A 13,769-nucleotide genomic window follows, 5' to 3' on the forward strand; every position below is an offset into this window, starting at 1 on the left:
GTGTGTTTACTGCAGGTGTGGTGTGTTCTCAGAGTTTGAAACTGAGGGTCAGTCTAGACAAGCAGTCTGCAACTTTTGGCTCTCCAGATGTTTTGGGCTGCAACTCCCACAGCAAAGTCAATGATGAGGGATCGTGGTTCATGTTCAGAAGGTTCAGAGGGTATTTCTCAATAGGTGGAGGTGAAAGTGGGTAATGCAGATTATCTGTGGCACTGTAGGCGTAGGTATCGAAAAGGATCCCCTTGTTTTTGCTGACTGTGAAGGACTAGGAGCATTTCCTACTTTGGGAGGCCATTCAAGTGGAAGTGTGGTTGCGGGGGTGGGTTGGTATAGATTTCGATTTCTGTGTTATCACTGTTTAGGCATTATCCCTCCGTAGACATCTTTGCTTGGATGTCTAGACAGTAGATCAATAGGGTGTTGTTGAAATTATGATTGATGGGGGCAGCCATTGGAAGAGCATATGTATGCCGCCTGCATAGGTGCAGGAAGGTGTTGTCCAGTTGTTCCAGGATACTCGTGCGTGGGTGCATATAGGCGTTGACCAGCCAAGGGGATCAGACCGGATGTAAGCCCTATGTGAACATGGTAGACCATTACGCAACACCATGCAAGCTGCAAACCGAAAAGTCACCTTCATGGGAGTCCTGAACTCCTAATCCATGCTCTCCCTCATCCCAACTGATTCTGAAACCATAATACGTGTTAGCAGGACTGGCAACCGGAAGTGGGAACGCCAGAGAAAAAAAAAGGAATATAAATAATTAAGTGGGGTATAACCAGTGTTCCTTACCTTTCCAAATAGGGTGGTTGCACTCGCATCACTCCGCTGCTCATGCATGGGCATTATTAAAGTCCACTGGTTGGTCTCTGGCTCATATCGTTCCGCCGTGTTGAGCCTCACGTAGCCATCAAAGCCCCCCATGGCGTAAATGAAGTTGTCAAGCACCGTGACACTGACGTAACATCGCCTCGAGTGCATGGGGGCCACCTGGTGCCATGTCTTCTTCACAGGGTCGAAGCGTTTGACGCTGTTGAAATAGTCCACGCTGTCAAAGCCCCCAATGATGTAGACAAAGCCCTTCAGGTAGGCGGCCCCGTGGTAGGCGCGCGGGCTCTCTTCTTCGCACGTGACATTTACCCAGCGATCAGCGCGGGCGTCGTAGGCTTCAATGGCGTTCGTGGGGCTCCCGCCGCTCCAGCCGCCTATGGCGAAGAGGATGGCGTACGGCAGGCGGGGCCTAGTGAGCGGGTTGCTAAAGTCAGAGCTGGATGGGCCGTTCATGTTGAGGTCATACATGGCTTTCAGTGTGTTTATGATGACAGGTTTACACTCCTCGTTATCTTTCACAAAATCATTGATTTTCACATTGTTCATGAAATATTCAGCATGCATCAATGCCAGCCGAACCTGGGAAGAGAGGGATGACAAACTTGGTTAGTAGTGCGCATTGCCAGTTTATCTTAACTCTTGCAATGGACAGCTTCTGCAAATCGTGTCTGAGCGTGGCCATCGGTCACCGTGCTAAAACACCTTTCCAGCGATGGACTCCATTAGACAGGGCTTAGATTTGGCTAGAGAGCGGAGCATTAACAAGACAGGCACTGACACGATGGCAAATTGTTTTGATGTTTTATAGGTTCTCAACTTTTTTGACTTTTTCACAGTTCATAAACAGTTATCAAAAAATTCACAAATAGAATAGCATTCAACAAAATACATCTTAGATTAAAACCATATATAAAAATGTTGTTACAACAATGTTTAAAATAGTTGGGAAATTGAAATTCCTGACAACATTGCAATGTTCAGCTTTTTTTCTCCCTACCGAGATTCATGCTTGAATTCCCCATTTAAAGTAACTTTGTGTGATGATGTACTTTTATCAGGGAAAAAGAAGGATTTATTTCCCAAATACAAGCTACTGAAATTGATTTCAGCGTGTGGCAGCGGTTTGGTCCGTAATTTACAACGCATACTCATTGAAATCACCTGCGAATAATGCCCGTTATAGCTCAGCCTCAAAAGCATACATGATGGACTTCTACATCCTACCTTAACTGTATTATTATGGGAGTTCAGGGAGGAAGGGTCCATATAGCAGGGGAGGGGGATACTTGCAGTCACGTGACTTTACAATATTATTACAGAGAGGAGAGTTGAACTAAGCCTGACTTGGAGCGAGAGCGATTCCTGTGATTGTGGACTTGCATGGGGATGTTCCCGTTCCCTCGCCTACAGGTGACTGGCAGACCTTAGTGGTCTTTTTTCTTGGTTCAAGGAGAATTCTTACAGAAGTTGTAGGTGAGCTAGTTCCAACTTGCACAGTTTTAAAGAGTTTTACGTGAGGTTCAAAAGGTTCAGTTTTACCCAGGCTCTCACTGGAAGACAGTGGAGATGCTCCAGGCGTGAAATGACCAGTTTTAGGTCTGAAACAAGTTGGCTTGAGTTGTTCTGAGGTTCCTGGACATGGTTTAAACTTGTATTGGTTTTCAGTAGGCCAGGATACTGCAACCTGTGGTTCCCCAGATGCTTTGGACTACGACTTCCAGGATCCCTTCCCATTGTTTATTCTGGCTAGGATTGGTGGAATGTGTGATCCAAAGCATCTGGGCACCCAAAGGCTGACAACTTTGCAGTAGGCCGTTGTACCGGTGCTGATGATGACTAATGTATCTCTGATTGGAATTTTTAGATAATTGTACAGATCAGCTTGAGTTTGGTAACCGTTCACTTGGTTATCAAGAAGTGATTTAGTAGATGGTACTCAACTTGCAGGACCATAGATGCTCACAGACCAGTGTCTGATACTGCTGCTTCTCCAGATGTTTTGACACACATCCCCGTGATCCTTTACTATTGAAAATGGTTCTGTAAGGCTGGTGGTAGTTGTAGGCCAACAATATCTGCAGATCCACAGGTTGTAGACCTCTGCTGTAGGCCAATCTGGGTGTTTAATAGAGAGGACACCCCTGCACTGCAGTTGCTGCAGGGGTGTCAGTTTTGCCCCTACTGAGTAGCAAGGCCTCATTTCTTTAGTCGGCAGAGCTCCAGCCCCCTTTCTCATGATCCATTCTTCTGGGTGGAAAAAGCAAGTGGTTCTTCCAGCAAAGTGGATCTTCCTGACATAACTAATGAACAGTTATATCAGTGTGTTGCCAAATGCAGGATATGACTAGAAAGAAGGTCTCATGACATTATGGAGGTCGACGAGGGAGAACTATCTACATGTTAAAAAGTAGAGAGATCCCTCTGGGATTCAGCAGGTGACTGGAGTGGATGTGATGAAAGAGCCGCCCAGCTTGGCATGCTCTGGCCTGATGGATAGTGATGTTAAATATCTCTGCAGAGTAAGTCTCGAGGCACAAAGCATGGGTTGCAATGTGCACAAGTAAGAAGCAGAGAAGAACAATAAGAGCAGCTACGTAACACAGCGAGGTGTCCAGGATTGTGTTGTCTGAATGAAATGCTGCATCTGGAGTACGGAATGCCAGGACAGCCTGGATTTAGTGGAATGGTTTTTTAGCATTTTAAACTCAAAGATTCTGCATTTAGGAGTAAGTCTGAGGTATAGAACCTTGAAGTACCAGGGGGACACTCATGCAACTGAGCTATTATTTGATGAGGGGTGGGTGTGTCTGTGTGTACATGTGTGTGTGTATAGTAAGGATGGAAGTGCCATAAGTGAGGGAATGGCTGCGCTTGGTACCTGGGAGAAGTACAGACCCCCGAGGAAACTCATTGCAAAGTGAAGACGAAGAAACTTAAATTGGAAGCAATTATGGAAGTGGCTCACAACTCTGTCCTTTGAGCCTAATGTTGTATCAGGTTTTTGGGAGAACCATCACATAGGTCAATTGTTTCCCATTTTTACCCATTGAATTCAAATTTGTCTCATGAATGTGCCTCCTGGTAATCCCCTTAACCTGACCTGTTTGTGGCACCTAGGGACTACAATTGTGCTTCTTTGAGTTAGAGCAAAGGCCTTCAGTTGTTTTGGACTACAACTACATTGCTCTCTCTGCATTGACTATGCTGACTAGGTCTGATGAGAGTTTTAGTCCAAAACATCTGGAGAGCCAAAGGTTGCAACTCGCTGAGTTAGAGGATGTTTTAAGGCTGTGCAGATAGTTTCACATTGAGAGAGGGAAGAGTGAACAATGAAGGGCGACTGGCAGGAGTTAAGCGGTGAAGTTATGTTTCCTTTGAAAGTGCAACCCTTTTTGTTTACATTGGAATGTGTTCAGGTCAGTGCAGCAATATCGTGAGGGCAGGTAGGGGTCTTCAATCAGAAAGGTTTCAAGAAATTGTTTGTGGTCTGGAATGATATGATATGATATAATAAGTAATTTATAACGTGCCTGTACACAAGTGTTTCTAGGTGCGACAAGACAAGGAAGGGGAAAACAGAGGGGAAGGATCAGCAGAAGGCTTCCTCGGAAGGGGGTGCACAAGGGGGTACTTTAGGCGGAGGGGAAGTTCCAGGGGCCAGTGGCAAAAAAGTGATTGCAGAAATTGCCCATGGCTGGAGGAAGGGTGTCAATGTGGTCCTTTATGGTTCTAGAGGAGCAGGGGAGTACCTGCTTGGACAATACTTTCACAGATCGGGCTTGTCTAGAAAGATCATCAGCAGTGAACACAGGGAAAGAGGAGAAAGGAGGAGGAGAGGGAGAGGCGGCCACAGAGGGGCCGAGAGAGGTAGAGCGAGAGGAAGAGGAGAGAGAGGACAGGATGTCCAGAGTTCCAGTGGTGAAGTGAGAAGCCAGTGCCATGCAGCGGGCCTGGGAGGGAACAGGAGAGGTGGAGACTGCAGCAGGATTGGCCAGCTACTTGCAGATTTTGAAGAGTTCGGCTGTGCGGTTAGAGGCCACAGAGAGGCAGGATTGCATGCAGGCTTTCTTCTTGGACAGGACAGAGTCTGTATTGCCTTTGACGGAGGTAACAGGCCAGTTTGACAGAGGATGTGCCTGATGCCCTCCACTTCCTCTCGGCCACCCTGCACTTGCGTTTAAGGTTGGTGAGGTCAGAGTCATACCAACAGTTGCACTTGGAGGTTGGCCTCAAACGGATCCTCATGACAGGGGCAAGGACATCAATATTGTTAGTGATAGAGAGATGCTGTTAGAGAGGGCTGTGTCAGAGTGTGAGTCAGTCGCAGGTGTAGGAGGAGTTGAGAAAGTTTTGGCGATAGCCTACACTGACACACGCTTCATGGGCTGGATGGCCGAGAAGGTGGGTGGCAGTGCTGGGGTCGTCTTCAACTAGGGGACAGAGAGCGTCAGGTGGGAAGAGAGAAGAAAGTGGTCAGTCCAGGAAAGAAGAATGGTGAGAGGGTTTGAGAGGGAGGTGTCAGAACAGCTGAGAACATCCAGGGTGTGCCTGTTGGAGTGTGTCAGGCTAGAGGGTAGAATAGAAAGACAGAGAGAGTTGCAGAGATTGCAGAAGAGCCCAGAGAAGGGGTTAGAAGCATCCAGATGGCTGTTGAGGTCTCCAAGGAGCAAAAGGTGAGAGGTAGAGGCAAGGAAAGAGGAGGAGAGTTTCGTCCCACTCAGAAAGGAAGAGGGCGACCTGTCCCGGGGGCCTGTAAATGGTGGCCACAGTAAAAGGCCAGGAGAGATAAAGAGCCTGCAGACCAGGATGGTGCCCTTTAGATAGACATTAATGGTGGTCTTTAAGGAGTGGAAGGGAGCCAGGAGGACCTTCCACCGAGGGTACGACGTCCACTTATCACTCTTTTTTTCGCGGCATTTTTTGCTGCAGATTTTTTACCGCTAAAAAACCCATCGAAAAATATGGGGGGTGGGTAGAGGGATAAAAGTTTTCTGTGTTTCAGGACTAGATTCCAAAACGTGGTGAAGGGGGTTTGGGTGGGTAACCCCCCCCAAAATGTTAAAAAAAAATTGATGTGTATTTGCAGCAAAAAATCTGCGGCAAAAAAATGCAGCGAAATAAAAATGGGCGATGGAATGACATGGAACCCCGCCGAGTGCCACCATTAATAGGAGAGGAAGAAAAAGGGTAGAGGACAGAGACCATATGGTGGGTCCATAGGCCTGGAGAGGGAACAACAAAGAGGATGTCGGTAAGGGTCTGTCTGGAGGAAGCGCTGGTGTAGGTATCAGCAATAGGGAGGCCTGGGTTGGAGACCAGGATGTCCCTTTTGAACTTCTTCCTACCCGACTTAGTGAGAGGGATAGGATAGGAGATAAAGAAAGAGAGAAGCAGTTAGAGAAGATGAGAGAAACAGCAATCACCATAGAGGGTGCAAAAGAGGTAGGAGGGAGGAGACGGGCCCGAAGGAAGAGAGGAAGACGCACAACCTTGTGGCACACAAATCTGGATGCACAGTGGGGTGGCGGGGTCCCAACAAAGTAAGGCACAAAGGGGAGAACAAATAATACACAACAGTGAACAGCACGCCTTGCAGAGGGATGTAGGGTGGGATAGAGCTTAAAGAGACCCAGTGACAGTGCCACAGTTACCAGAATGCAAAACACTCAGATTCAGCCTTCCCCACAGTTGTAAACACAGCACAATGTAAAACACCCAGATTCAACTTTCCTAGAAGGGAGGGAAAGGTCAGTTTTTAAATACATCACAGTGCAAAACACCCAGATACAGCTTACCTGGAAGGTTGCAGCAGTTTGACGGCTGCAGGTCTCACACTACTACGGCGGACACCACAATAACTTGTGAATTGCTTTTTGGAATCATGGTTAATGGGTGCCGTGAAATGTATGTTTGATATAAGAAGTGGCCCTGGGTTGAATGCTATTCGGTCTGAGGGATCTAGTTGTGTGTGTGTGTGCACTAGGACCAACACAGAGCGAGCACACCACCGCAGGTTAATCTTTGCTAGAAACAATGAACTCACTCAGAATCAATGGAAACACGTTATACTTCAGATTTATTTTGCAATAAGTAGATAAAATGGCAAATATTCACTACAAACTGCACAGGAATTTGTACTGACAAATAGGTAAATGTACAAGTTACAACAACACAATCTTACGTTCCTTCGCTTATTCAGCTGCTGGGGACCCTCATGAACACCAAGACTGGTGGATCTCTCTCTCCCCACAGGCAAGCAACCAATGCAACACAGCAGAGAGGAACAGTCACGATGCTAGCTTGCTGGTGGATCCCTCCTGTGTGCGCAACGCTTTTATCAAGTATGCCTGTCCACCAAACATTATATGAACTCTTCTGGAAGCTTCTGCTAACATATTCTCAATGGAAATGTACTATCTGCATCAGGGTTCCAACTTGCACTTTCCCACCTCCCTCCTAGAGACTGGCTGGGCCTCTGGGAAGCGTTTCTGGAATGCGGTCTTATCCCTGACCAAGGTAAATCTGAACTTCTGGTGCAATCTCGTACCTGTTTACATGGAACATTGCAGTGAAAGCAGACGCTGAAGTCTGCAAGCATTTGGTGCGCGCTTTGAAAATCAATGAACCCTTAATAACTCAGGCAGGCCTCAGACCTACAAGCTGTTCTGTCCTTATATGACAGGTTGGCAAATCGATTGTGTGGGCATCAGTGGAAAGTGCGGAAGTGGGCACGTAGAATGGGGCAGCATAGGAGTTTTCAAGGAGGACAGTTCAGGTGAAGTCACATTTTTCAGAAAATTATTTGGAATGGAGAAAAGGGGACTCCAGGGTGTGATGCTTCACTGCAGTGATGTGGGTGGGGGTTGCGATGGAAATAAAAGTGAATATGCATGATTTTGGCCTACATGGACATGACCAGGATAAAGCAGGGGTGTAATGGTGGAGGGGGAAGAGGATGTGAATATAAAGAATTACACAGAATTTAGAGGTGGGGCGGTAATTGGATATCAACTCAGAAGTTGAGATAAGGATTTGGTAAGCTGCTGTTTTCCAGATACCAAGAAAGTGGGAGGATGATCAGAAGGGCTCTTTGGACACTGGGTAGTGTTTCCTTGTAGGGTGTGTGGTAGTGGGTGAGTGGTAGCACAAGATGGTTTTGAGGCAGAGTTGGAAAGGATCTCTTCGGAAATAGTGATCAGTGCCTGGGGAAGTCCCTGGCCAATTTAAGTGGACTTTGCTCTCCGTTAAGTGTTATCCACTCATCCAGTGGAACTGGCATTAAGTAGCCAATGCACAACACCTGGGAGGGTATAATGGGCATCAGAAACCAGTGTAAAACATTATGGGGTCATTACATGTTTGCCGGTGTGGAATGAACGTGCTGGCATGGGTATTAACGTTCCCTTACTGGCACTCAGAATCTGATGGTAATTCCGCCAGTCTGAGTGCCGGTAACAGTAATACCATCTGGTGGTATTACTGGCAGGCTACCACCATACTTGTAATGAGGCCCTATCACTTTGAATGAAAGGAATGGCTACACTGACTTACCCAAAATAGAACACGGTACCTGTATTGAAAGTAAGTACACAAAATGAAATACAAGTTTAGTTGAGTCAATCACTCTAGAAATTGTTAAATGGGCCACACACAACACTCCTCCTTTATTATAACAAAAACTAAAACACACATAAAACAACGACCCCCTAATGGGGTCCACACCTGTGGTGCATTCCAGAACACACACCACTCTTGTTAACTACAAAATCACTGCAAACTATGGTACATTCCAGTCCAGGCACCCACTGGAGGTCCAGTGACCGATGTTGGGATCAAAAGATGCCTGGATCAAACTGTCCTCCCTGGGCCGTCACAGCCCGGTCCCCTGGCTTCCGCTCAAGGTACTAATGGCCACTTCAGTTGCTGCAGGACAGGAAGAACACGTTCTCATCATCCTTCTCCTCTGCATAGTCATATGGCCCCCTCCTGTGGTCCTCCGCCACGTGGACAGCAGCTGTGTTGGGGGGTTTCCTCCCCATGGCCTCCTTTGACGCACCTCTCGCTGAAGGCCCGACCATGCTGGCTGGTGTTGGAGCTGGGCACACCCATGCAAAATGGTGCTCTTTTCCGCACCTTCCACAGGTATGGCTTTTGGCTGGGCAATCCTGCGCTTTCGGGAGGTCCCATCCACAATGATGGCATATTGTGTCACCAGACCCTCTCATTGGCCACTGCCCTCTTCTTGTTGGCCTGCCTCCTTGCCATTTGTCTTCACCCGTTGCATGGGCATCTCCAATTTGAGCTGCTGTCTGGAGAGGTACATCGCTGAGGCACGCACCTCTGCCAACTCCTGTCACTGAGGGCGCACAAGCACTCCTTGTGGAGCCGCTACCCTTACGGGGTTCCCTGGCGTCCCCACCAATCATTCCAGGTAAACAAGACGGCGGTGGCAGCCTGCTGCCCAGTACATGTGCCTTTCTCTCTCCTTTAGGAGAAAGGATAGCTGAAAACGGTGGGGGTTGCTTTGTTCCCACCAGTGATTGCAGGACCTCACTTGCTGCCTGCTGGAAATGAGGGATGCAAACCCTCCTGTGGCTTCAGCATGTATGGTAGTGGTCCTGTACCAGTAGACTACCATTCATATGATGTGCTGGCTTCCCCACCTTCCTCTTCACAATCTGTGACGCTTCTGGAGTGGCAGTTCTGTTCATCCCCTTTGATGCCGTGGGGAAGACAGGCACTCTGGCTTTCCCTGGTTTGCCTGTACCCTTATGGTATTGTCCTGGGGTGGGCACGGCCCCAAGGGCTCAACTGTTGTATCCCGGTGGCCCGCAATTGCTCCCCTTTTCTTCCTTGTTGTGTGCGCGCAATAAAAGGGGGCTCCTCTCTCCGGCTCACCGGGAGACACCAGCTGGGTCGCAGTGCTGCCACACCTTCACCGCTGCAGGCCCAGGTTCTCCTTAGGCCACGCCCACCCCACCACATGGCCAGCGCAGGCCTCAGCGTTCCTTTGTTTCGCGGCCAGCTGGGCCGCAGCGCCGCCACACCTTCCCTGCTGTAGGCCAGGGTTCACCTTCGGCCACGCCCTCTATGCCACACCGCAGGCCTCAGCATACCTTTGTTCCGCAGCCACCGCCGTCTCCTCACACGCGGTCACCGCTGCGCTGTTGGCAGCGTAAAGAGGCTTCTGGCAGCCCGCACACAGATGTGCACGGGGCCCAGTCCACCTCGTCGCCAATGTGGTGGGCCGCCACCAGTCACCAGGGTGGGCCGCACCAGATACTGGGATCACCCAACCTACCAAGGATACTGCGAGCTCGCAGTAGACAGACCGCAGGGGGCACCTGCAGACGGGGCTACTGTGGCTGGGGGCACCTATCGGATAGCAGCCTCAGCTCTGGGGGCACCTAGGCCGGGGCTGCAACATCAGGCTGTGGTCACACGGTTAACAGAGACAACGAACCTCGCAGGCACTGAGTTGCCACTTCCTGGGGCTCTGCTGCAGTGCCCCTCACATGCCAGCAGAGCCCCTTTTATTAAGAACAGTCATGACGAGGTCATGACACTTTCTTAAAGGGGCAATGCGCCCATTGTTAAATGGGCCACACACAACAAAAGTCTCTGTACTGTTTCAAGGTGCAAATGTATCAAAACAATTCTTTGAGGGATTTGTAGTTAGATTTTCCTCTGAGGAGCAGGCCACGCTTTCTCAGTGTTCAAACGTGGCAGCAGACATTTGTTGAGGGACTCTTTGGTGCTACAATTCAACAGGTGGTCCTACTGAGCTAACAGCCCAATGGTACTTTTGTTTAACTGCCAGTCTGGTTTTCTCTGCGCTTCCAGACCGCACCTCAGATGCACGTTCAGATATAGTGTTCTGAAGAGTGCTGAGTGCTGATTTTGAATTGCTTTTTTGCATTCACAGTGGCTGTTGAAGTAGCCTATATGGTCTCTGATTGCAGGATAACAATGAAGCAGTTCACATGGGTGCAATATGAGCTGGAAAAGTCATAAATGAAAATGCTTGCATGTCGGATCACTTTTAATTATCACTGTGAACACTGCTTGCCATGCGCGCATGGCACGCAGCATTTACAATGGATTCCTCTGGGGTCCCCCTGCTGTATAAAGCTGGCGGACCCCATAGGGATCTCCGACAATTGCACCTGCATGAACATCCATATCGGCGCAAACGCATGGTGGAGAGGAAGAGAGCCGGCAGAAAGGCAAGTTGCATTCTGCCGCTGCTCTGCGCCATATAAATGAATGGAACTGGGGGAGGAAGGGGTAACGTAAAGAACACGCGCAAAAGCCTTTAGACAAGGCTTTTGCGCATTTTGCTTATGTTATGCCCCCATGAAAATGAGCTCCTGAGAGGTTAGCCAAGGTAGGTGAACGAGCAGTCAAGGTTTAGTTTAAGGAAAAGTGTTAGAGTGGTCTAGGGCTACAATGAGTTCACACAGAGCAACACTTAATAATTCAAGTTAGACAGGAGTATACAAACACAGTTATTTATTAGGCCTTTAGTTACACACTAATGCATATACAAATCACAGGTAAGTATTGTCAATCAAAGCCATATACAACATATACACACATTCACCAAATAGGATAATCAAGATACATATGAATCTGTAACCAGTGCTCAAAAGTTGAACACTGGGATGCAAGGAAAAAAATGAAGAAATAGTTAGAAGAAGCACAAGCCCAGCCTCCCTCTGTCTTTTGAAGTCCACCCCTAAGAAGATATGGGGCCTTATGCCCAAAAGGCAGAAGGGCCAAGATGGAAATTCTTTGGGTAAGGTTTTCAGAAGGGATTCAGTGGGCTGTGGCGGTGCTTAGAATGTTATAAAAAGTAATACAGGTATTTACCTTAAATCAGGTAATTGGTCCACTTTATCCTATTCCCAGGGTAAATCCTAGGAAAGGATCCTTAGCCAAGGTTTGATGACCATAGGCCAGGCCAGATGGAGTTAGGCACAAGTGCTTTGCTCTCAATGTTACCCGATGGAGGACAGGAGATTCTTCCAGATATCACTGCAGATCTTCCAGAATCCGTTGCAGACATAATCTTCTGTGCTTGGTTCAGGTGAGGAAAGCCCAGGTGACACGGGTGCAGAGGTCACTTTTCATGGTTCAAAATTGGTCGCATTGCAGAGCAAACGGTTCTAGTTAGCTTCCAGAAGAAGACCTGAAATGAAGAAAAGATGCAGAGGTCACCACGGTCAAGGGGCGACAGACGATTGTACAGTTGCAAACACAGATGCGGCCCCAGAACAGCTTCCCTTGCAGTAAGACAGCAAGGCGAGGTGACTTGTGGCACAAGCTGAAGACCTGCCAAGATTCAAAGCTCGACTTGGAACAAAGACAGCTGCAGCGAGGTAGCAAAGGCGAGAGCTGGTCAGTCCACCGGGTGGGACAGGCACACTTCCAAAGGCTCCCAAGGCACAGATCCTCGAGCAGGGTCAAGACTGGTTGTTCTCAACAGTCCATTCACTGAATTTGATGTTGGTCAACTGCAGGGGTCATCCTTGGGTCGTCAGCAGGCTGCTCTTCTTCGTAGAAACTTGGTTCTAACAATGATCTATTGAACAGCTGCAGAAGCCCTCCTTTTAGCCAAGATTCAGACTGGGAGCAAACCCACCAATGGTAAGAACCTGCAACATTAAAACAGCCCGGGGTTGTCTAATCCTGGACATCCACTGGCCATCACATCCATCCAGAAACAGACTTTCGGGCACCAACGGATATGGACTGGGATCAGACAGCCACAGCCACCAAAGAACAGTATGGCCAAAGAACAAGCAAAATAATCTTGTGGCAGGGTAATCTTAGTGTGCTAGCGACCTTTAGCAGTCCTTTGCAGTAAATGCAAACGTGCACGAAAAAATTCACAAAAACTGTAAAAATCACACTGCTGCCACTGGCTTGTCTTAGGTGCATTGTCAAAGTAACCAAAAAGCCAAAATATAAAAAGTTATAAGGAAGCAAAGTATCTTAACTTCACTTCACTGTGAGGTGATGTGTGCAATTGTAAAAATGCATACCTCCGTCTCTTGGTACTGACAGTCCTAGGGACTAGTCAGTTTCCCACAGAAAATTAGCAAAACAGGCAAGGGAAGTAAAGCAGAAGACTTTACTGACTTCCCAAAAAGTCAGGACAGGGTTACAAACAAACAAAAAGAATGGGGTCCCATAGGAATTGAAGGAAAGTCCCTGTTAACACACACTCCAGAGTGAATGCAACCCTCTAGGGAAATAAACCAGGAGCTAGCTTGCAAGGAGAACAAGGTTTAATTGCACAAAATACAAAATATCAGCAAAGGACTCTGCTGCTCGAGAACGTTCTGGTTAATCATAAGACAAGCAGGAGCTTAAAAGGCTGAGTGGCGTCATCACCATAATACAACCTAGCGCCACTGATTGGCGAGTCCATATACAAAGGCCTGCTCCACAGGGGATGCCAGGCTACAATTGGTTAATTCCTTCGCCGTCGGTCAGGCTCCACGTGGGTCAGCTGGGCTCATCTTGTTGTCTGGTGAAGGTCAGGTCGCCCATAAAATACAGTGTTACATCTGAACTAGCACACTAAGCTTACTACTACATCACTGTGGCATGAACCTGGGCGGCTCGGGGGGAAAGGGAGAATGAAATACAGTCGCACTGAGCCACACATTCTGGGCTTCATTGTACCTCGTGTTACAAAGGATGTTTTTTATGCTGGAAGGTGAAACAGTCGTGCATGCATAGACCTTTTACAGTTGCTTGGTTTATGCTAGGACAGGGGGGTCACTCACTTATCCTGGAATACAGGGTGTGGGGCTGCCTGGATGGGGGGGGTTAGAGGCCTGCTGGCAGCTTAGTGGGGATGAATGAGCACTGTGCGGAGCCTGGTGATGTCTCACACTTTTGCAGGGCGCATTCCTCTGAAAGATAC

At 48.2% G+C, this 13,769-nt stretch overlaps 1 protein-coding gene across 2 annotated transcripts in view; it reads right to left on the minus strand.

Annotated features, from left to right (window-relative positions):
* KLHL10 (kelch like family member 10) overlaps positions 1-13,769 on the minus strand; it is a 146,733-nt gene that overhangs the window by 112,745 nt on the left and 20,219 nt on the right. For both annotated transcript variants that reach the window (XM_069634502.1, XM_069634501.1), the window contains exon 3: positions 794-1,411. In XM_069634502.1, the coding sequence (XP_069490603.1) occupies positions 794-1,411 (618 nt within the window). The remainder of the gene's footprint in view (positions 1-793; positions 1,412-13,769) is intronic.

The sequence above is a fragment of the Ambystoma mexicanum genome, chromosome 13 (genome assembly GCF_040938575.1).
Source record: "Ambystoma mexicanum isolate Mex_15411 chromosome 13, UKY_AmexF1_1, whole genome shotgun sequence".
Classification (NCBI taxonomy): Eukaryota; Metazoa; Chordata; class Amphibia; order Caudata; family Ambystomatidae; genus Ambystoma; species Ambystoma mexicanum.